Genomic DNA, 22,966 nt, shown 5'->3' on the forward strand with positions numbered 1-22,966 from the left:
ATGGGTGTGTTCAAATGTACAAAGAGGTAGCTTCAATTTTGATTTACTTCTGATGGGCATTCAATAAACATATTTAGAATAGTGCAGGTAAATAGAACGGGCCGTTAAAAAAGAGGATCATGATTTACCACCAGGCACAGGCCACAGGACGCAACGCTGCTCTTCTCTGCCCCATAAACGGCACCCACCTTCAGGTGCAGGCCTGGTTGTCAGGGTCAGTCCTGCGCCCTCTGCTCTTCCTAAAAAACTCGAAGACGTTTGACTCTAGTGGCATCAGTGTCTCAGCCCATCGTATGGGGCTTCAGTAACGGCGTGCAGTTTGATTCGTTTCCAGTGAGGCAGCGCTCGCCCGACTCCTCCGGATAGGGCGCCTTTGCGCAGGGCATCTGGGGAATGTGAAGCTAATGCAGTAGCGAACTTCCGCGGCATGCTTATAAAAGGAGTCGCGCTCTGCCTGTGGGGGGCCTGACTGAGGGGGCTATGCGGGGAACGCAGCCCACCGCGTCGGCGCGCTACCTGCCTCTGTGGCCCGAGAAGGCTGCCGCAGGAAGCCGGGTGGATATTTTGAGCTTCCTGTCAGGGATATCCCCGCAAAGGTTTATAAAAGGCACTGGAATGTGTGTGACGAGTCCCTGGTAAGCTTCTATTTTGGTCTTGGCCCTCGATGAAATGTAATCAACAGAGTAGACATGCAGTTATGCTGGATGCCCAGCAGATGGGATCAGTCACACGTTTCAGGCCATTACAAGTCCTTTTGTAGTCTTGTCGTGTGATTCAGTCTGACTGCTAAGCAATTTGGCTTATGTTGCAATTACCATTTAAGGCTGATTTTGCAAAACCATGTTTTGTTTCAGACGGGAAGAAAATGTTTTAATGGGGAAAGCGCATTAATGTGTATTTGTTAAAAGCCTAGGCCAAATTGCTTTGCAGTGCGTTAGTCGTTCATGTGGGAGAGCAGTAGCTGCATAGGTCTGTGTTTACTCTGTGTATTAAAATATCCAATAACTTGTTGAACTTAAGGGTGCAACTGAAGTAGTTCACAACCACATCTCTGTGGGGAATGGATGTGTGTTCTGACTAGTGTAGGGCTCGTAATGTGGCCTGCTCTATCAAAGTAACATTAATTCACAAGACACACATATTTCTCATGTTCCACTAATCCCTAAAACTACACGCATAGGGGAAGTCTGCCTTCAGCTGAATGGAACGAATGGAGTAAATTATCTTAGTTCTCACCAACATTTTGATGGGCACTTTGGCTTGTTCTTTAATGGCTGTATTTTTCTTCTGGAGATTACACTGGCTGATCATTTGAGTCTTCAGCCATGTAGCCACTTTGACATGCAGACAGGAACGGGGACATTGGTCAGCTTAAAGCACCCTAGTTGACAATTTTAATTTTTTTGCTCTTCGTTGATCCAGATTCAGTTGTGACCCAAAATGAAAGTTTCTGTTCAAACCCGTGAATAGCCCCGGCACAATGCTTATTTTTTTTCCTCCCCGGTAGAATGAATTCAGCTGAATAGAGGATTCCAGCTTGCTCACAAGCTGCCCTAGATTAATTTCGGTTTCAAGTCACTGTGTAGACTGAGGTATGTCGCCCGTCTGTCGGTTTCCTCCGAGAGGTCACGTGAAGAGCCTCTGATCGCGGCGGGCCGGGGGAATGGGCCCCGAATGGGTTTCGGAGCGAGCGGAGAAGGCTGACGAATGGCCTGAGCTGTGGAGAAGGAAGCCTGGGCACTGAGCACGCTCGAGAAACACATGCTCGATTGTGTCCGGCAATCACTGCATAACAAGCGATGAAGTTATGGAAGTCATATGCTTTGGCTGTCACATGGCCGGCCAGAGGAGAGAGGGCTGCCTTTTATTCCCCATTTTCACGTTGGGTTGTTTATTTCCTTTGAGATCCCCCCCCTCCCTCCCCCCCTCAAATTTGTACACAGCTGACTTGCAACAGTAGAATTTCTCATTAAGCTTGACTCATCTTCTAGTTAACTCCTTACTGAAAGTAAGGTCTTTAGTGTGCGTGTTCGTGTTCCTTTGAACAGATCTTGATAAGATTTGCAGTTTTGTTTTACTTATTTCTCCTGGAGGGAGCGAGCAGTTATTTCGTCTATATACTACGTGCAACAATGGTTTAGATATTTGTGCGCATCTAGAAGTTTGTTAGACTTTGTAGTTGGTGTCTGATCTTTTTTCATTTATCAGCAATCTGATAAATTAAGATTCTTGTGTGACTCACACACACTGCTCATGTGCTGTGCAAGCTACAGGAAGTGGCCAACTCCTGCTGAAGAAGAAATGAGAATTCTTTTAAAGCATGTCCAGTATTTCCTGCATGAGCTCTACTGAGAAGATTAACACTCCAAGAACACAGGGGCCAAAATAAACGCCTCCCTTCACTTTCCCTTTACAGCTGTAGGACATGACAGCATGTAGGAAATGTAGCATACATATGAAGATTTACAGTTTTGGAAAGACCTTTGTAATATTCAGTTCTAGTGTGTAGTGCATTTACCCAGAGTTGGTGTCTGCTTTAGAATGGGGAATTATTATGGTTCATCTGATTTCTAACACAAGCAGAGGTGAAAATTCCAGGTTCAGAAAGTGAAAGTCCTTTCAAATATTTTTGTTCCAATCACCTGGCCAATTGGTTCCACCTCCTGACTGAAGAACTGAGCTAATTGGTGACATCAGCTGGCTGAGTTCATTGGTGGAAGAAACACATGGCAGGACTTCTACTTTTTGACCCCTGGACTTTGCTACTAGAATTTCTAACCACAATCCATATCGTGCTGCACTTTGTTCAGAGGTACACAGGGAACCAAAATACTGATTAAAAAAAAAAAATTTAAATGATAATTTGCTGCTGACCTATACAAATGCATTTTTTTACTTTTTTTGTTAAACACCTTGGAGAATTGAGCGGTCCGTGACATGGACTGCGTTGTATCGGCAGGGCTTGTTTACACCGATTCCCTCAGGCCGTGGCTGAAGGACTGCGAGCAGAGTCGCTCACGAGGTGGGAGTTATCTAAGGACCCCAGCTGGCACACGCATGTCCTCCCTGCCACTTGCAGTCCATATGCTACTCGTTGCCAAGAAGTCTGTTTTTTTGGAGCAAAGATGTTTTTAGGTTATTGGGAAAGTGCAGTGTTGCATCATTGCACCCCTGGTCTCATGACCTGACACAGGACTTGCTCAGGGCCGATACTATTCTAGAGACCGCTCATGTGCTTGTGTTTTAAGTGCTGACATTGTGCTTGTACGGCACTGGCCTAACTGCTGCTTTTCATTTTCGGATACCCTGTTGCATTCCTCTTTGAATTGTGCCTGCAATTTTCAGACACTTTGCTTTTGTTGAGTTGTTATAGCTGGTCGAGACGCTCATGAAGTCCACTCAACTTACTGTTCGGTTGATGCACATTCAGCACATCAGTCAGGGGTTGTGTTTCTCTTCAGTGCGTTAAATCCCCACGGCACTGGCCGTAGTTGCAGTTTGTTGGGAGTGGGGGTGGAAAAGCCTTTTCTGTACGGCTGAAAAACAATAGTGCTGACTTTGACAGGGCGGTTTGAACGCGCGGAACAGCGGAATGAATTTCAATAAGCTTTACAATCGCTCTGTGGGGACGCACGCCGGCGTCTGTCCACCACACCCTCGCTCAGGAGGCTGAGTCATCGGAACCAGGCCAGCTGTCTGTACAGGTGTGACAAAGGCGCTGTCGGCCAAGCTCATTTCTGCTGCCCCCTGGGGTACGGGAACTACAGCTTCACCAGCGACGCTGGTGGGCCTTAAGCCACTGCCCCACCGCAGGGGACAGAGGAGCGCTGAGCTCTGTCTGGACCACGGCGACCATAGCTCCTCGCTGAGGGGCTGCTCTCTCTCCCTCCTTTCTCTCCAACTTTGGAGTGCCTGGAGCACCTAGTGACACTTTCACCTTGCAGCTGCTTAAACAAAAGCTGCCAATTCATTTTGATTAGGGGAAAATATATATAGATCTTTTGACCTATTATTTGTCAATCATTCTATCGTCTTAGCATTACGCGTGAGTTTACAACTGTTCTAACCCGTCATGAAACCTGGGGATCTGTGACATACCAAATATCTGTCTTACTGTACGTCAAGGTCTCTGAGAAATGGAGAGTTCTGTGCGCAGTAACACGTCCCGACGTGTTTTCTGAGATTCGTGTTTTGCCTGCCGGTGGTTGGGGAAAGGACACTCTGCCTTCTCTTGTGTGAAGATTTTCAGGTCGGTGTGAGGTTGATGTACCGATGCATTGTCATATTGTTAAAATAGATGTTAATAGATTTAAAAAATGTGAACACCAGTCTGTGAGATGAGTCCATGTCCTGTGTGGTCCCCATTCGTTATGCTGCCAACACCATAAGTGTTTGATGGGCTGTCATAAAGCCTCCTGGCTCCTCCTATAACCGGCTTGTGTCAGAGACATTGGCAAGTGGATCATCTCCATAGAGAATGCCCTCTGCACTGTGGAAATTCCCAACATTTCTTTGTGTAATTTTGAGACCTGAAACTTTGGAAGAACAAATGGAGAATTCTTTTCAATGAGTCTTTACAGATGGTATGAGTCAGACCTAAAGGAATGAATATTGCCAGCGGTTTATTGATTTGGTTTTCCTCCTAATGAACAGCGCTACACCTTTTCAAAATAGGCTTCCATTAATTTTACAGTATAGTATGCACACAGTTCAAGCTTTTAGACAGAAATGATCTTGGGCTGGTCAGGATTATAAACTAGTTTTTAACATCCACCCTGTGGTTTTGAGAATGCTGTGGGACATTACAAGGACAGATTTCAATGTGTTGGGGGGCCAAATGGGGACACCATTCTGGAAAAGTCATTTTAAGTTTAGGTTCATTTCCATAGCTTGATGTGATATGTCGGACTTGCTTCCCATCTTGTTGGTAATCAGGCTTAGACCTAGTCCGGACTCTGCTATTTTGTTTGTCACATTTAATAGTCTTTTTATGCTAGCAACTGATAACGTGTTAACTTATCTAATAAAATATTGTATTTTGTAACTTAATTTTTAAAACTGCTTAGGGCATAAATCTGTAGAATTGGGCATGTTAGTACTGTAACAAATGTTTAGCCATGTCTGAACTAGCGCAACTAACTTCTCAAACAACTTTACGCAGAAGTGTATGGTTGTTTTCTCACCAAATGCCTCTGAAGTTCAATTGTAATGGCTGGAGAGGCATTTTATTACAGTGGCTAGTACTGCTTAGATGCATGAAATAGAAATGGACTCCATGTGGAGCACAAAGATAAATGACGGGGCACATGCAATTGAGTCGTAAACAAGCATCCATGTCTGTGTGAAATGTAGTTATTTGGGAAATTATTTGATTCAGATAATCTTGTTGGTGTCTGGTCAGATATGTTGTCATAATGCAGAGCTCATCACAGTGCAGTTTGGTAGACAGAATATTGATTGCTTTCAGTGGTGTATTTCTTTTGACTGAAATATTTCAGTCCCAAATGATTGATGTCAATTCCCAAATGCTGATGGGCTTTTCTCTATTCTCAATCTGAAGCTCAGTCACTTGGATTAAAATATGAAGCGACAGAAATGTTCTTCGTTTTATCCAGAGGCCTAAAGGGTACCGTCAGAAGGTTGGAAAATAAATGCTAGAATCACATTTGTCTTTCCTGTAATAGCCTAAAACCTTAAAAACTGCAAATTCTTGACTTCCTTCAAAATCTACAGCTATGTTTCAAGCAGAACTGTCATTAACAAATGCATTTTTATTGTAATTTTGAAAATATCTCTTAAGCACCGTTCAACCTCCCCAGGGCAAGTGTGTAAATTAAATATTTCTGCCATTATCCTAAGTCTAGCCCTTCATTATTTCCCAAGGACTGATGCAAGACTAAACATTGGTTTGATTTGGTTTACTTTTGTGGCTGACTCACCTGCTTTCAGTCTACATGCATGTTCTTGCCCACTGTTAATCTGTCAGATCCCTGGCATTCTGACAGCAAGTCGAATGCTTTTCAGTGACATTTGGCATGAGGGAGGATGGAAAAGAAAAATGGTTCTCCTCCCCACATAAACTTGAACAACCTGAATAATAATTTAAATCTGTCATCTTTTGATGTGGCATTAGAAATGTAATAAATCCGATGTTCCCGGTCTGCGCAAAATGAAGTTCTGCAAATGCGTACCTGAACACTCTGACCCCGCTGCTCAGGTCTGCAGGATTCATAAGTGACACCAACCCGAGGAACTCTGGGCTTCCCTCTGAACCGCTGAGTCATGTGGAAGACTCGCTCCTCCGCCTGTGGGCTCAGCTACCGCTCTGCTTCTAATTACAGGGTCCCTGCAAGTTTAAACATCTTGGCTCATTAAATGCTGAGTGCAGTACAGTGGACCTCCAAGTTTTGTTGTCAAGCAAAAGACCTCAAATATTTAAATAGGCGAATAAGGTGAAGAGCCTGCTTTTGAAGTTGTTTCTGCAGTTGTCATGTGACGTATTCATTACCTCTGTCAGTTGGTATAATCACTGGGACTGTAATACTCTGGTAATGCACACATTCTTTGATCCATCCACCATTCTGAAATTACATGTTACGCTTCTGCTGGTGATTTTTCCATTTGATTCCTTTGTAGAAGGGCTTCCTCACTCACAATATTGGCATGCCAGTTTGTGATTCCAGTTTGGGCACTAGGTTCTATCTCAGTTTCTGAATTCCCACACATTATTGGCAGGTACTGAAAATAAGTAGGACTGCCCTTTCACCATTTTAAAAACGTTTGCATATTAAATTGAGGATTTGACTCCGGACATGTGAAGGGGTGTGGCAGTTTTATAGTCTCAGGGTGTGGCAGTCGCATGAAGGGTAAGCTCTGCCAAGCTTGGAGGGCCTGGAGGGATGTGTACATAATATTGTGAATGTGGGTACTGCTTACCTGGCATGCAGTGCTTTTCCAAACAGTAGGGCATTGATCTCTTGTGGTCACTTGGTCACCAATATGAATCTGTGTTGAGGAATTACAGGTATTGCTTTGTGCTGCAGGGATGTTGCTAAGCTCACAGGCACCATGTCCCATGGTGCGGTTTCCTTTTAATCACCCCCCCTCCCCGCCGCCACTCTGCAGCCATGAACACCAGCCGCTATGCAGAGAGCTACCGCATCCAGACGTACGCCGAATACCTGGAGAGCCGGCAGGATGACAAGCAGAGCCGCAAGAAGTGGCCTGAGGACGGCTGGGTGAAGTCCCACTACAGCAGCAGCAGCAGCACCAGCACGGCAGTGTCCGGCTACGGGTACAACCACAACCAGTAAGTCGCACAGCTTAGCTTCTGCTTCCAGCCATGGCCACTGGGCACTCCTCAGAAAGGGTTAAGGTTGCCTTTCTTTCCAACGGCTTAAAACTCACTCACAGTTCCTGGAGTGTTGCTTCACGGTTCTTCCATTAGGACTAAAGCAGGAACCTTAAGGCAAGTTCTGATGTCAGGGTCTCAGGTTTAGGGTGGAATCTGTCTTTCACAGGGAAACTAATAGCAGTTTGGTAATTTCTCATTGAGTAAAATGTGTATGCTGGCTGTGTGCCGTGCCTGCACAGCCTACGCCAGAGAGGGGACACCCGGCTGTGACCTCAGGAAGTGGGGAGGGGCTCACCGATTACAGACAGGGACTCTGGCTGAACCCACAGCCTGCTCATCTAAAGTATTTATTGGCCTTATGCATTACATAATCTTGCTAAATTCATTAATCTGTGGGAATATTAGTCTCCTAATTTCAGTATCGTGTGTGTGTGTGTATGTGTGTGTGTGTGTGTGTGTGTGTGTATATATATATATATATATACCTTTCAGTCTTGTGTCCAGATGTGTGATTTTGTGCAAGAACTGCAGAAGCATTTTATTAGTTATATATTACAGTGCCTTGTGTACTTGTTGAATGCCTTGGATGAGCCATTTCAGTCCATAAGGTTGGTGTTTATTTTTTTTTTTTTTAAAGCAAACTGACCTGAAAACACTTAAAGCTCATCTTAAAAACTGGCCTGTTCTGTAAAATATAATGAGTCAGTATCCCATACAAACAAATTTAAGAATTTGCTGGACGTCCATATGCACATTTTATTGAATGGGTGAATTGTGGTGAAATCTAACAAAGCCATATTTGGAATATGAGTTAATGAAATTTGATAGTGCATGTTGTACAGTGTATAGACAGTACAGGAGTGATCGTTCACCAGAAAGTCCTTTGGCACATAATATGAAGCTGTATTCTGAACTTGAAGCTGTTTATGTGGAGGCACTGAATGTGTACCAGCTGGCCCTGTGGAAACTATGTAGGAGAATGTGCATGTCCCTGTACGGTGGAGGATGGGTGGTGATGTCTCTGAATGTGTGTGCCAGGACCTTCACTGGGAAGAGGAGCATCAGTCCTATTCAGGAGGAGCAGGGCTCTGACGAGCCTGAGGAGGGTGACGTTGAGGGTAGCGAAGCAGTCAGCCACAGTGGCACCTGGAGTCACTCCACCGTCGACAAGAAGAACAAAAAGATGAAAACCGACGGTAGGAATGAGACTTCCCTTTTCATTTTCCCCCCCCAATTCAGTTATACTTTTTCTGAGAATCAGATTTATCTCGGCACTTATTTGCTTCTGAAACTGTCTTGAGGTTGGAGTGGATTTTGAGAATGGTGCCAGATAAAATTTTTTGCTTATTTGCTGTTGCTCAAATGTGCACCCTGGGCTTCTTGGCCTTCAGTATTCAGTACATTGTGCGAAATGCAATATCAACTAAATGCCAGTCTCGTTTGTGGAGGTTTGTCAAGAAAAAAAAAAAAAAAAATGTGTGTTTCCTGGCAGCGCTGAGTACTGGCAGGACGGCGGAGGGTGGGCCGGTTCCATCGTACGCTGATGTTGTGGACAGCAGGTCGGAAGACAGCTGGTTAAAGTCAGTATGTTGCCTCTGCCCCTGCATCTCCTTACTTTCTCCTAACAACATGCAGATTTCACATGCAGAGAGTTTCTTTGAGAATGGGTCTTTGGTCTTTGTTTACAGTCATAATCGACACGTACCAGTGAGTCTGGTGCCGGGATACTATCTGTGCGCCTGTTTAGCTGGTGGTACAAAGACCTTATGAATCCTACTCCAGATTCCTTAAATGGCCTTTGAGGGAAGAAAACCGATTGTTTCATTTTGATCAGTATGATGACTAAAGCGCCACAAATTGCTGTGTGGCATCACATGATGGTTAAGTTTAGACAGCTTAATTTATGTTTGCCTGCAGCACCGTGGTGGGGGGGCTGTGTTTGACGAGAATCTGGGTAGTTTTGAGTTTCAGTGGAATAATGTGGCTGACCTGAAATGGATTAATGCATGCTGTTAACTAGTTGTGAAGTAAAATAGACATTAAAATAAAGATAGCTTCTAAAGGCTAATATCTTTAACTGGATTACAAATTAAGGTAGCCAAAATTCTAATCATTATTTGGAACTAATTTTTTAGAAGAACCTCTAAAAAATTGTAATTGTACACATTACACACATTTATTCCCTGTAAATGTATAGGTGAAGATGTGAAATTTAAATTGATGCCTGGTGACCACATCACACTGTCAGTAAGACACTCATTGCTCAGATGAGTGTATTGTGATTACATGATGTTAATCGTGAGGTTTTAGTCTTCAATGGAAAATTCCTCCTCTGTTAGATGTGTGCACGAGTGTAGGCTAATTTTGGGTATCACATGAAGGTGCACATAGCATGAGAACGTAGAATGAGATCTCTGGAATGGCAAACTGTGAGCTTCCTTCCTTAGGTGCTGATGGGAGTTGTAGTCTTGACTATTTCCATCAGTACCGCTGTGAATACGCCCTCCCCTCCCTCACGTGACTGTTTTTGCAGGCCATCAGCAGAGAAAAGGAACATGAGCCCCATTCAGGAAGAGCAGGCCTACGATGGCACAGAGGAGGATGGGAATGCCAACACCAGCACCTGGCCTCTGCTGTCTGCCACTCAGGGCAAGAAAGGCCGCAAAAACAAGAAGAGGAAGACCGAAGGTGAGCAAGTCCGCTGCCAGTTTGAATGGCCATTTTCATAACGTTGAAATTTTAATCGTATTTGCTTTTTGGGGACATTTCAAATTCCATACCTGTATTAGCCTGTGGTAAATCAAGGTTTCCAAAAAATTTAGTGAATACCTGTTATGTTCCCAAGGTTACCATGACATCCAGAATCAATAGGTGTTGTAATATTGGCCATTGTTAGGTAGCTGAACAATTTCTTAACTTTAATTCTTAAAGCTAGATTAAAGGACATGGATATGTTATGTAGAGAATCTGCCAGCGCAGTGCACTAACAAAGTATTTTGGGAGGGATTGTCTTCCATGATCCTTTTGTCTTTGAAATGTCATTCTATGATCCTGAAATTTATAGAGAGAGCCTGCCAGCTCTAATGGTCTGGCAGTATATTTCATAAACTTATTTCTCCCTATTTTTCATTTTACAAATGAAACTTTTATACCTGTGATCACAGTAATATGGTCACATCTCCAGGCTATTTGTGATGTTACGGAATTACAGCCCTTTTATCTGAATGGGGGAAAAAAATTACATTTAGTACAAAAGAATTTTATTTGTAAATCTGAACTCTCTCACAATACCTCATGTACAAAACTGTTAAACAAAATCGGTCATTTCTTTTCAATCAAGTGCTGAAATATGAGAATAGAAGGTATTAATAACTGTGCAGGCTGATGGTTAAGACCTAGAAGCCTGCAAGGGAAAGCTAATCTTTAACTACCAAGCATGAGATAAATAGTCTTGGCTTTAAAAAAAGATAACTATTTAACATTACCATATTCATATGCATGATAATGCCAAGTACACACTTTGCCATTTTGGGCCAGGTATGGCTCTTGCAATTGCTCAGATGAGTGTGCTGTGGGTTGCCACAGTTCTTGGTGAAATTTGGCATGTGCATGCTGAAATGATACCTTGGCTTAACACAAAAATGCTAAAGTGTGTCGGGTCCTGCGAGTCACAACCTCAATTCCATATACCCAGTCTGCAAAGCTTCCCCATGTCTGGATAAGTGAACTCTGCCCAATCTGATTGGTGCCCGCAGATTTTTGATCATTTGGTTGGCTATGGCCCTCTTAAATAAAAAAACGAACAAAAAAAAAAAAGTACACCATGGCACATATCCCACAAAGTGTTTCGTATTGATGTTCCCCATTTGTAACATCTCAGATTTCAGAATATGTTTTAGTCTTCTTGTGCACGTTTGTAGTATTTATGGAAATGGGGGGGAAAAAGTGCTCGCAGGCCAGTGTTTTGTTAGCGGTTTGTCGGTTTGTCGACATGACCACGGATCTAGATCCGTAGTTCAAGCTCGCGAAATGGCTTTCAGTATCAAGAGCACTTAAATTCCATTATAAATATTTTTTCAAAGTCAAGATCCCCCCTATACAATCACTGCCATTCTGATATTTCTAGATTACGTACAGGTTAAAAACGAAATGCAACTTCTGTGTAATTCATGGGAAAAAAGGAACAGGATCTCTAATCAGGTTCATAATTTAATAATCAAAAGCAAGTCAACCATGCCCACAAGTGCCAAACCAAGCAGAACTAGAACTTGAAAATTCTGAGATTATTTTGACTTTATATATCACTATCTAAACTGGAGAAATAAAATAGTCACAGAGACTGCAGTTGTGTGTGCGCGTGTGTCTAATTGAGAAAATTTGGTTCTGACTTCTGAGCGAATCGCATCAAGGAGATGGGGGGGAGATCAGAATCCTTATAATGGCTGAATTTGGGAGGAGAACATTCGGGAAGAATGCATTATTCCAGTGTTGCCGAATATGGTATTTGTATTCGGCACCATCCCTCCTATGTTTAAGACTAACAAAGTTTCCAAGAGAAGCAGTGCCATGTCCTCGTCCATTTAGCATTACCCGCTGCTCCATCATCTGTGCCAAGGAACATCCCACTGCAAGTCCAGTTTCCTCTGGTCATATAGCTGCTGTTTGAGCGTGCATTTTGACAAGAGGTCGTCTTTGGACCTTTGGCACTCGGAAGGAGAATTGTTCAGCATTTCCACCCTGAGATGGTCTACGCTGTTCTCTCTGTTCATGATAACAGCTCACATGTTCACTTCAGCTGTGATTTAATATCTGATGGGCCAGACAGTCATGTGAGACAAATGCAAAAACAAAGTAACGTGATCTTCTAAACTCTGGATATATCTGTATTAACTTACACATCTTGATTTGTGCAGGATAAGAAAGCAAATCAATTTATCATAATTTAATGTGAAGAAGGGGAAAATGGTTTTTGACTATTCATTATTGTTTATATAATTTAATAATTTCAGATGGTGGCATCTGCCAGAAAATCCAGTTTGGCAAATTCAAACATGAGCGGTATAATAAAACGGGTTATGTTTGTTATGCTAGGACAGAATGGGAATAAAGGCAAATTGGGAGTCCGGATCGGCTTCTTATGCTTTCTGTCTGGCGCATCGTGGCCTCCTGTTTCCAATGTTCACTGGTTCTTTTGAAGCTCTAAATATAACCGCATAGGCAGAAAGGGTAAACCTATCCCCCTGCTCCACTTGAGTGGCTTGTCATGGTTCCCCCCCCCCCCCCCCCCTCTCTTCCTCAATCTGCTCTACCCTGTTGAATTCAGTGACTTACCCCACCACGTGTGGGCAGAATGTGAAGGACAGCATGAAGTACTGCAGCGTGTCTGTCATGTGCACAGGGCACACAGTAGAACAGTCAAAACCGCCTGACTATTAAAGCCAGAGAATGCGATGTGGCCAGTCATAACTTTACAGGGAATTGATGCAGGGCATGTACCTTTTCATCAAGCTCCACTTGCATCTCTGAATACAAATGCCCTGGCGAGCAGGGTTGTGTGGCACGCAGTCGCCCATTTTCTGCATTGTTAGATCAGCTCTCTTAGGAGGCTGGGTCCGTGCTTGTTGAAAGGCAGTAGGACCCAGGTGCCTGCGGGTACATGGGGGATGAACAGACAGCAGTGAGCACGTGGAGTCTGTGTGGCTTCTCAGTGATGCCATTGTGAAAGGACTGGATGGTTTTGAGGATGAATTTTTTATTTTTTATTTTGTATTTGAAGCAGTCTCACCCCTGTGATGGCCGGTCTCCTTTTTAAGTAATGTGGAACTGTTTTTGTTTGTATTAATCACTTTAAGCATGGTAATTCAGTCCACTTTCTTCCAAACCTGCTCTGAACTAAACGGAAATTGCACTGCTAGCAATGTTACGTTTTCAGGAGTTTTGATTCATTAAACTGCCCATAAACCTTTTTTGTTTCTCCTCAAGAATAAAATTTTTTCAAACATGTATTTCCTGCTTAGCAAGGTGATGCAAGCACCATCGATGGCCATAACTGACTGAACTGACATGTTTTCTGCTCAGAATTGCGGCTTGTGATGCAATCATTTGATCAAGGCTTCGTTTGATCTAATTCAGTTCTGTTTTGTTGCAGGTGCTGACACAACCTCTTCAACCTTGTTTGATGTCCCAAATGTCTGGTAGCATGAAACCTTAAAGGTCGCTGAAATCCCCCAAACCGGACAATTCCCATGGCAGCCACACCCAACAGTCTAAAAAGCCATAAGAAAATTTCAGTGTTTAACGGGTAAAAACGGTCCGTGTAAGTTGGTCACAGAAATATGAATCTGCTGCTCTTTTTCTGTTGTGTAGTTTTTTTTTTTTTGCTTTTTTCCCCCCAGAGCTTTAGATTTTGCCCCATTTGACCCAATGTCATTCTTGGAGAAAAACAACCCTCTGATGATTGTATCAGTGCTGTACACCATACACCCACCCACCCCCCACCCCCCTTGAACTTCCATCTTCCACACAATGCTGTACATTTCATATGGTCATACTGATGCCTCACTGTGCTTGGACAGTGCTGTGTGACTGGGAGGAGGGGGATCTCACTTTCTGTTGTGTTGTGTATTGTAATTTGTTTATTTGTTTTAATTTCCAATGTTATTCACACTGAGTGTTTACAGAGTGGATGGTGTTGAAATAAGAACAACATTAATGAATGTGTAGGTGTTTATTATATGTGACTTGACTGATACCGTAAAAATAGAAAATGAGTCATTAGAAAATGTAAGATTTTAATTCCATTTGTCTTTCCTTTTTAAATATGTAGACCACAGTCCTCCCAGTTTTTAGCTAACAGTAATGCTGTTGTTTATTCCGTATTGACATTTTCCATCTTTTTCTAGAAAGGTTATGTAGTTGGGTTTTTTGTATGTCAAATTTTGTTCCATGTCAGTCTTTGTTGTGCTAGCCACTCCCTGCAGATCATTGCTACTGTGTCAAAGAATGTTTTGCAAAATGTGTTAATATGTGCATTTTTGTACCATAAAATGTAAAGTATTTCCTTAAATGGGGAAAAAAATAAAAGAATGTTTCTTAGTATGCCAGTGTTGCATTTCTTTTGTTCGTGTTCTGTTGAATGTAGAGCTAATAAATTGGAACCTGTTGAGCACCTCAATACATCATTCACATGTGTCGGTACCAACCTCAGATTTGAGGTATTGACTCCTGTAAGTTTACAGAGACTATTCTCCAAATGTCAGATATGTGTAAATGTTTGGATCATCTGGTGTAACTCCACTTTTTGTGCCATCTCTGCAAGTGGAGCCAAGAGTTGTTCCAAGTATGTGTCTCTACTTGATGTTGACAAGAGCCAGGAAATTTATTTTCAAACTTGGTGAGGTTATTACAATTGTCGCTTGTACAAATGCCCAGTGTGTGAGGTGGCTGTGGCTAGGTGAGCAGGTAAAGCCCCGCTCTTGATTTGCTTGATTTACAGCCCCTTAATTATTGTATCCATTCGCCTGTCAGCAATGGTCAGCTGAATGTGTTCGGTCCTGGTTTCTTGGCAGTGTGTGTGGCTACAGAACTCCACCGAACACACTTTCTCAATTAAAATAAGACACTAAGTGCTGCTGTTTTATTTTCATGGCCATTTACTTTAGTAGGCTGTCTGACCCCTGTCGTCATGCAAGTACCCCTAAACTCTTGAGCTCTGTTGACATGGAAGCTACCATGGCTGATTTGATCTAGTTTCTTTGAAAGCCTGCTGCTTTGTTTGAATGCTGGAATGAAGGTCTTGACATTTTGCAGACTACCAAGAAGAACCCAGATGAATAAAGGATTCAACAGGCCCCTTATCCCTTATAACGGATCATTCAAATACAAAATGCATCTTTTGACATTGTTCAAACAACTAAAGTTAACGGAACAGTCATAAGTAAATTAATCTGCTTATATGGAGAAATTATTTGTGAATTGAGTGACTGGCAAAACATTTGTGCCTCTGATCCTGCACAAGGATTATGCTGAATATAAATGCTGTAAAGACGGGAGTTGCATTTTAGCCAAAAAAGTGGTCAGGTCAGGAATCTAAATTGTAGTTGTGACAATGCGAACTGTTGCTTGGAACTATTTCATACAATTTGTAAATATTATTTTGTCCTTCGCTCCTAAAACTCTACTGAAACTGAATCTGTACGAAGGTTTTCAATCATGATTTTCATTAAAATATTGATACGTTTTCAAAGGACTTTACTCATGAAAAATGAAAAAAAAGCATGGCTCTATTTTTCTGTCCATTTTTCAAAGGGGTGCTTTCCAATGAATGGTATTCTCTACTGGAAAAGCTTTCTTATCCAAGCAGGAAACCCAACATTTATGTGAGAACTGGTGTAAATGCTTCATTTAAAAAATGTTTTTTTTTTGCTTAGCAACACTGCTGTTTCAGCTAGTGAAAGACATGTTGAATTTGCACAACGCAGACTTAGAGAGACTGGTCTGATCTGCATCTGGCTAAATGACCACCGGTGGAATCCGCCAGTCCTTCACTGCGGTAGTTGACTGTTGTTAATATGTTTTGATTTGCTCATTTCATTTGTTGTTGTCAAGGGGTGGGAAATGGGAAATAGTGTTCTTGCTAATATCTTTGTACAGTCCCCCACCCCAAGTAATAAACAAAAATCTTGCATACAGAAATTGCATACCCAATAGAGGAAAAATGATTTCCATTATTATACATCTTTCCTTGTATCAAAGATTAGTTTCATTAAAATTGAATTATTGATTGAACATATCAGTTTTACTGAATGTTTTGTGCAATAACTATTTCTCTTAGGTATGACAATATGGAGAACTCCAAACTAAACTGCATACAGTAGGTGCAAAAAAATGTGCCTATTATTAATAATAGCAGACCCTGTGCTACTTGAGATTTCTTTAGACTATTTTACCATTAATACAAACTTGAGAAAGTGGGGACAAATGTACCCTGCCATGTCATGTAGATTCAGTTCAGTTGGGAAGGAACCACACACTTCTGTTGAATGTACAGAATTTCAATGACTTACGAGGTCATCTGCATGCATCCCCAGCAATTTTAATAGCCATGTGATATTAAAATTAAAATTAGTGTTCCATCTAAATGCGGTATTCCATACACAGTACTTATACAAGGAAATTATTTTGTATTATAAAAAGGAAAAGATCAAGGGAAAGATTTTTCAGCAATATTGTGTATACTGCCTTTAAACGTTTGCTATCCCTACCGTTGGCTGTCAGGCCACAAGAATGCTCAAACAGTTGTGATAATAAATCGAATGTTACATTGCCATTCTTTTCACCCCCCTGCCAAAAGCAGTGCATTGCATATCTACTACATTATTCATTGTATAGCTTGGAGGAAGAGTGTAACTACTAAAATGTTCTCCTGCCCCTTCCTTCTCACTCGCTAGAGGAATGAATGAATGAATCATGGCATTTATATAGCACTTTTCCAGCTGCTCACCTCACCCACCACCAATGTGTAGCATGGCAGCCATTTTGCACTAGAACACTGACTCACTAAGGTGGAGAACTATTTTTGGCCAATTAAATCAGGATGATTAAATGGCTGGTTGAGAGAACCAGGTTGGGAATTTAGCCAGGACACCAGGGAATCCCCTACTCAAGTGTTACAGGGTCTTTAATGGCCACGGTGAGTCAGGACCTCAGTTTAACGTCTCATCTGAAAGACAACATCTCCTACAGCATAGTTTCCCCATCACCACACTAGGGCATTGGGGTTTATTCAACTAGACGGAAGTTTGCACATCCAAGGACTAACCAAGCCCACACTTGCTTAGCTTCAGCCATTTGGCAGATGTAGGTGGTATGGCTGCTGGCTAGATGCTCACTACAATATAACTACACTGACTTCCTCCTTATCTTCCAGCCATAAATAGTGTATGTTGCAGGATATTAAAATGGGATTCAGTTAGCAGCTGAAGACTCATTAAGCCATCAAGAAGTGTTCTTTGGGTAATTCTTCATTAACCAACAACCACATCAACTTTAATACTGCTGAATATATGCTTTTATGCATTACACACTGAAAAGTAATTTTTGCCAACTATTGATATTAAAAGCCAACTATAGTTGCCCTCTGTTATATCAATATACTTTGCCTTTTCCATTCATTGTGGATATTTGGATGCTATGTCATGTTTTGTACCAACTTTGTGGTTAAATTTCTATTTGGAATAGTAACTTTAACAGTTTCCTTTCCATAATATTTAAGAGCATCGATATAAACTCTATATGAAGTCTTTGATTGAAACAATGGTAGACAAGAACATAATGCCTAGTTTTGTCTCACACTCTAATCCCATTAGGTCATCTTCTGTCACCAGACCATACATTTGTTCTCTGATTTCTCTTATCAGTGACTGACTTAAGGTACCTAATACAGCAATTTTACATCCCATAATCTGCCAAAGTCACACCTCTTTAAACTGTTCTGCATTTACATTTTGTCAACAATTGAACATTTAATACATTTGTATTTACCTGTCTTGGCTCTTTACCCACATTTATTCTTAATAATGCATGATGTGTCCATAGGACACCTGGAATTCTAATCTTAAGTGTTGCTATTTGCTTGCAATGTTGTTATATTTTTGTAAACTTGATTCCTTAATAATATTTTCCTTAATATTATTTTCAATATGTATTGCAGCAACAGTAGAATTGTTTGCTGTACTATAAATGAGACTCTGTAGTTAAGTCACCTGATGTTTTTCAGCTGGTGCTTTTTTTGGCCATACTGCCCTCTTATCCATTTGAAGGCCTCTTTGACTTTAAAGAACAGTAAATGTAATTGACATCAATGATGTTACTCCAGCTACTATTCAATAGATAGCCTAGTAAGTAGAATTAAATAATAAAGGGGGTTTTGTACCAAAGGACTGAAAGCAGAGGGCATCAGTTGAAAACTGATGAGTCCTCCATCCAGCCTGCCAAAGAAACAAAATTCTTCCAAATAAATACACAAATAAAATATAGCTGCATGGGTAGCAAAGAGTCAGGTTCCACTGCAAGGCTGACAACAGCCAAAATTATGAAAAAAAAGGGTACCTTGGGGGACATTGTCGGTCCTGGAGGAATATTCTTCACCATAATGGTATTGAAACAGTTAACTTTTTATCCCACTGTGGCTTAAATGAAGTGATGGGTCATTGTTCAAATTGTATGCCATGTTACATGGCAGTAGTTCCCAACCTGGGGTTTGAGACCCTTTTAGAAAAGAATGACAAATTGTTTACTTTTTCCACACACAGTTAAGATGCATTCATTGACAACATGTACTGCATTTGGTGTCATTCAAACTTACAGTTCAAGAGAAGTATTTTGAAGGCATTTCCAAATGTAATGTGTAATGTGTAGTGTGTGTTAATGATTAAGTAAATAAATTCTCAATGACCAAGAGAGGTACCATGCAGTCCGTAATTATTTGGACAGTAAAACAATGTTTGTTGTTGTAGGTCTGTTCCAGCACATTGGATTTGAAATGAAACAATGAATGTAAGTTCAAGTGCAGACTGCCAGCTTTGAGGGTATTTACATCCATTTTGCGTGATCTTTGCTGAATTACAGCTCTTGCTATCACTGGCTCACCGTGTTGGATCTCACGCAAACCCATAGGTAAAAAAAAAAAGGATCATTATTTTTCTATAAGAGCATCTTCAGGAGCAATAGTTGCAAACTATCGTAGAGTTTATTCATTGACAGAAACATTCTGCTTGCATAATTCAATTCAGAATATCAAATATTCCATATTTGGCCAAAATGCTCATTCACAGTTTTCATTTACAACAGCAAATTTGCTATGAGAACATGTGGGGTGAATACACATATCAAAGTGATAAATCATAGTTTTATAAAAATCCGTCTTAACAAATCGAGTAAAGCATTTCTACCATAAATACCCCTGAACGTTGTTGTCAGTAGCCTATATTTGCAGCTCGTTATTTGTTCAATATTTGTGGTCAAATTTGCTCATTATACTCAAACAACAATGTTACTTAGAAAACATAATCGATATTTTTTTAAAAAACACTGGACACAAAGCATATCCCAGTTAAAAAGCAGAGATTCTGCCACATTTATTTGCCTATTAATACGGCGGAAGTGCGAGATTCCAATAAATACAGGAACTAGCTATACATTATAACTTGACCTATAGGCTACGACAATGAACTGCAATTCGTGAAGCTAACTGGAGAATATAGCCTAGTTGTTTGCATTAACCGTGATACGTGCAAGAGCAATAAGGATTTTTAGGGGCATTATGATGGTGAAATTGAAACACAACTGCCCCCAAAAGCCCCTCATTCTCCCTGCGGCATTGCAAACATTAATTTACTGCTTGTCAGCCGATTGCATCGATTCAGTCTGCTGTTACTTTGAAAGAAGAAAAATATCAGGAAAGTGTATCACCGATTATTTGTAACTCGAGATTAGAGAGTCACTGCACAGAAAATCCATGGCATCCAAACACTGATGAGTTACCCGTGTCAAATTCCCTATACAGTGTCTATATCAATGTCAGCGGGCCCCTGCTTAGACAATATACATTAATGAAGTTAAATAATTTTAATGAAGTTGGAGGAGGTTCTCTGTTGAAACAGCGCGTGCCAGAAGCGGGACTTTGCGGGCCAGTTGGATTGTAATAAAACTCATCTAGCCCCCAAAATCCCGTATCTGAGGTCACCAGCGACAGGCATCATTTCAAGCAAAACGCCGGGCTTTTCCCTTTTCCATAACTAGGCCAATAACTTTTCGTTGTTTGTCATTTCCCTCAACGCTAGCAAGGCATATCTAGAATTAAACTGTGTGTGTGTTTTGTAATTTATATTGTTGGTCTTGCGACCAAACCATTTCTTTGTCCCGTAGCTGGCTATCCAACGGATGCTTTGCTCGCCTTGAACCCTGATCACTTTAAATGCGATTTTTAGAACGTAATGTATCACCAATAACCAAATACTTGTAACAACTAGGCTAGGCTACACTTGTGCAAGAACGTAGCATAATAGACTATATTTGGTTAATTTCTATTTAAAAAATGTACCAAGTTTTTCTTTGTTTAGCTCCAAAGCATATTAACAGTGATCTGCAGCCCTAGCCCATAGGCTACTGTAAAAACTAACCTGGCAGTCGCTTTATATAATTCTTCTTTTGTAGGCTATAAAGACGAACATTGCAATTGCCTAAAAAAACATGAAATAAACTATCGCAGGCCCATGTTTGCTTTTGTTGACAATGACGATGTGGAACTTTTGAGACAATGATTAGGCTAGGACCAGTGAAGTAACGATTTGACTATTTTACAACATTACTTAACCTTGCCTATTCGTCAACACGTGCGCTGCATTTTTCGTGGATCTTCGCCTGTTGTTGCATAAGTCTATAAATAGGACCAACCGTATTCTACCAAATAAAATATTAAGTCTGAGACTGGTTATGCATTATGAAGTCACCACTGGGCGTTTAACCTGATTGAGTCTCAGACTGTGTCCTCGGTGCTTCCCGGGGGACTTCAGGTAGATCGCTCAGACACAATCTGTCTGTACTCAGACATGATGAGAAGGCTATAAAACCTACATTATTTATTCATTAGAATGTCTACACATCTGCGAAATGGTATTTTCACCAAAATAGCCAGGGCGATTCTAAAATCGCAATGTCTAATAACATTTAACGGATATTTCCAGATATAATGCCAGTTGTATTCCACAAACAGAAATTATTCTCACCTGCTAGTTATTCCGACCATGTGAACCAGGAGACGTGCGAGTGAGCACGCTATAAAACACGTTATTAGCCCTTCTGAAATGTGAAAAGAATAGTATTGAATCCGTTCAAACTTACCATGATAATTTCAATGAATTCAGCCGCCTAACATGACACGTACGTCTCATTTCATGTCGTTGTTTCTTTAAGAACGTATATGCTGCGGAGTGCAGTCGTGTCTAGCGTTGGTAACTCATTTTAAGATCCCACCGCCTGCTCTTGAAACATTTCTTCATGGTCACGCCACTGTGTACGAAGAGGCCAAACGAGGGGGAGGCGCATGAGAAAATAAAGATTTAAAAAGACAACATTTTACAAAACGTATCCACAGCAAGAATAGTAGCCGAATATACGATCATCTCATTTCACTCCCTTCTCATGGTTTGAATTAAGGAGGATCGACACTCAGCTCCTAAGTGGAAAACAGCGTTCTGAAGAGACAGCACTGGCGACAGTGCTGGTGCTTTAAAAGGAGACAAGTTTCACGCATCTGGCTCGGAGTGGAGGTGTGTAGTTCTAACACATTTTATTTTCCTAGAAACAACCTCCAAATATAGAAACAAGGAATTGACATTCTTGGAAATCCAGAGACGTCACAACATTTATAAAACTCGCCACAAAGCGCTGCACAAGTTTAGAGATGCCTACTGCCACTTCTCGCATCTTCCATCATCCAAAATCATGGCATAACAAATTATTAAGAACTGACATTTATAGCACGTGTTTACACTCCTGTCAGTCTAGACCTGTATATTTTAAATAATCGAATTTTATATACGCGCGCACGCGCACACACACAGGTTTTGTGCTTCGCTGTGTATTGCGTTCACCTATGAATATTGTGTTATAACAAATATTGAGGCTCAGGGCGATTTGTTGCCCCCTTCTGGCCTTAATTTTTTCTCCCAGAAAAGTAAATTTTATTCGACCTGGGGACAAAAGAAAACTCGTTAAGAAATGTCTGGGGCACCTTATGGCTGGGTTAGGACGGTTAGACCTCACTGACAGGTGCCAGCAAAAAAATCAGCTTTGGGAGGTGGGGCCCAATGTGATATCCTTTCGCGTAAAATAAAACATAGTCCAGAGTTACCACCCAGAATTGACTTTTTTGTCAGCCCGCTGATGATTAAATATCCACACCCAGCACTTGCGCCAGAGTAACTTTAAACACGCATGCTCTATTTATTTTACTACTTCATTATATGACATTACTGAAAAATAACTTGTGCAGAATATTTATTAGGTGAGCAAGACGAAAATGAACACTACGCGTTTAAAAAAAGGCACGGACGGGGTTCGAACCCGCGATCTTCGGTTTACGAGACCGACGCCTTACCACTTGGCCACCGCGCCTGCGCTCTTTCTTCATGTATTGCGGTTTAAATGAGAAATTATGTTGACGACATATATTTTACATATGTTGCATATATTTCCCTCTTAAGGGAACATCGGTGGAGACGCAAAATTCGCGAGTTCAATCTCCATGCGAGACATATACAAATATGATTAGATAAAGAATTTGTACGATCTATTTCATACTTTATTTGCATCTATGTATACAGAATAAAAATAAATGAATAATATGTAGCATGTAAATACGCACCTCTAATGTATTACCTTTGGTTTAAAGGATTTTTGAAATGTATATCTAACTGCATGAGAAGTTAAACACTTCTAAATAACTGAAAAAATAAATAGGAAAACACATTATAGCTATTAAATTCAAAGCAAAATATACAATAGCCAAAAAAATACAACATAATCTTATTAAATTGCACAAAATATTAA

General features: G+C 41.1%; 1 protein-coding gene and 1 non-coding gene across 3 annotated transcripts in view; one reads left to right on the plus strand and one right to left on the minus strand.

Annotated features, from left to right (window-relative positions):
- The window catches only part of parn (poly(A)-specific ribonuclease (deadenylation nuclease)), a 25,422-nt gene extending 10,970 nt beyond the window's left edge, over positions 1–14,452 (plus strand). The window contains exons 22-26 of one of the 2 annotated variants that reach the window (XM_035403129.1): positions 7,126–7,309; positions 8,393–8,550; positions 8,847–8,938; positions 9,888–10,042; positions 13,503–14,452. In XM_035403129.1, coding sequence (XP_035259020.1) covers positions 7,126–7,309; positions 8,393–8,550; positions 8,847–8,938; positions 9,888–10,042; positions 13,503–13,509 — 596 coding nt within the window. In that variant the 3' untranslated portion in view covers positions 13,510–14,452. The remainder of the gene's footprint in view (positions 1–7,125; positions 7,310–8,392; positions 8,551–8,846; positions 8,939–9,887; positions 10,043–13,502) is intronic. The other variant, XM_035403128.1, reaches the window with a different exon arrangement.
- An 8,007-nt stretch (positions 14,453–22,459) lies between these two features.
- Positions 22,460–22,531, minus strand: trnat-cgu. The gene has a single exon. It is a non-coding gene; the product is annotated as a tRNA-Thr (tRNA).
- Positions 22,532–22,966: the final 435 nt, after the last annotated feature.

Source organism: Anguilla anguilla, chromosome 2 (assembly GCF_013347855.1).
Source record: "Anguilla anguilla isolate fAngAng1 chromosome 2, fAngAng1.pri, whole genome shotgun sequence".
Taxonomy (NCBI): domain Eukaryota; kingdom Metazoa; phylum Chordata; class Actinopteri; order Anguilliformes; family Anguillidae; genus Anguilla; species Anguilla anguilla.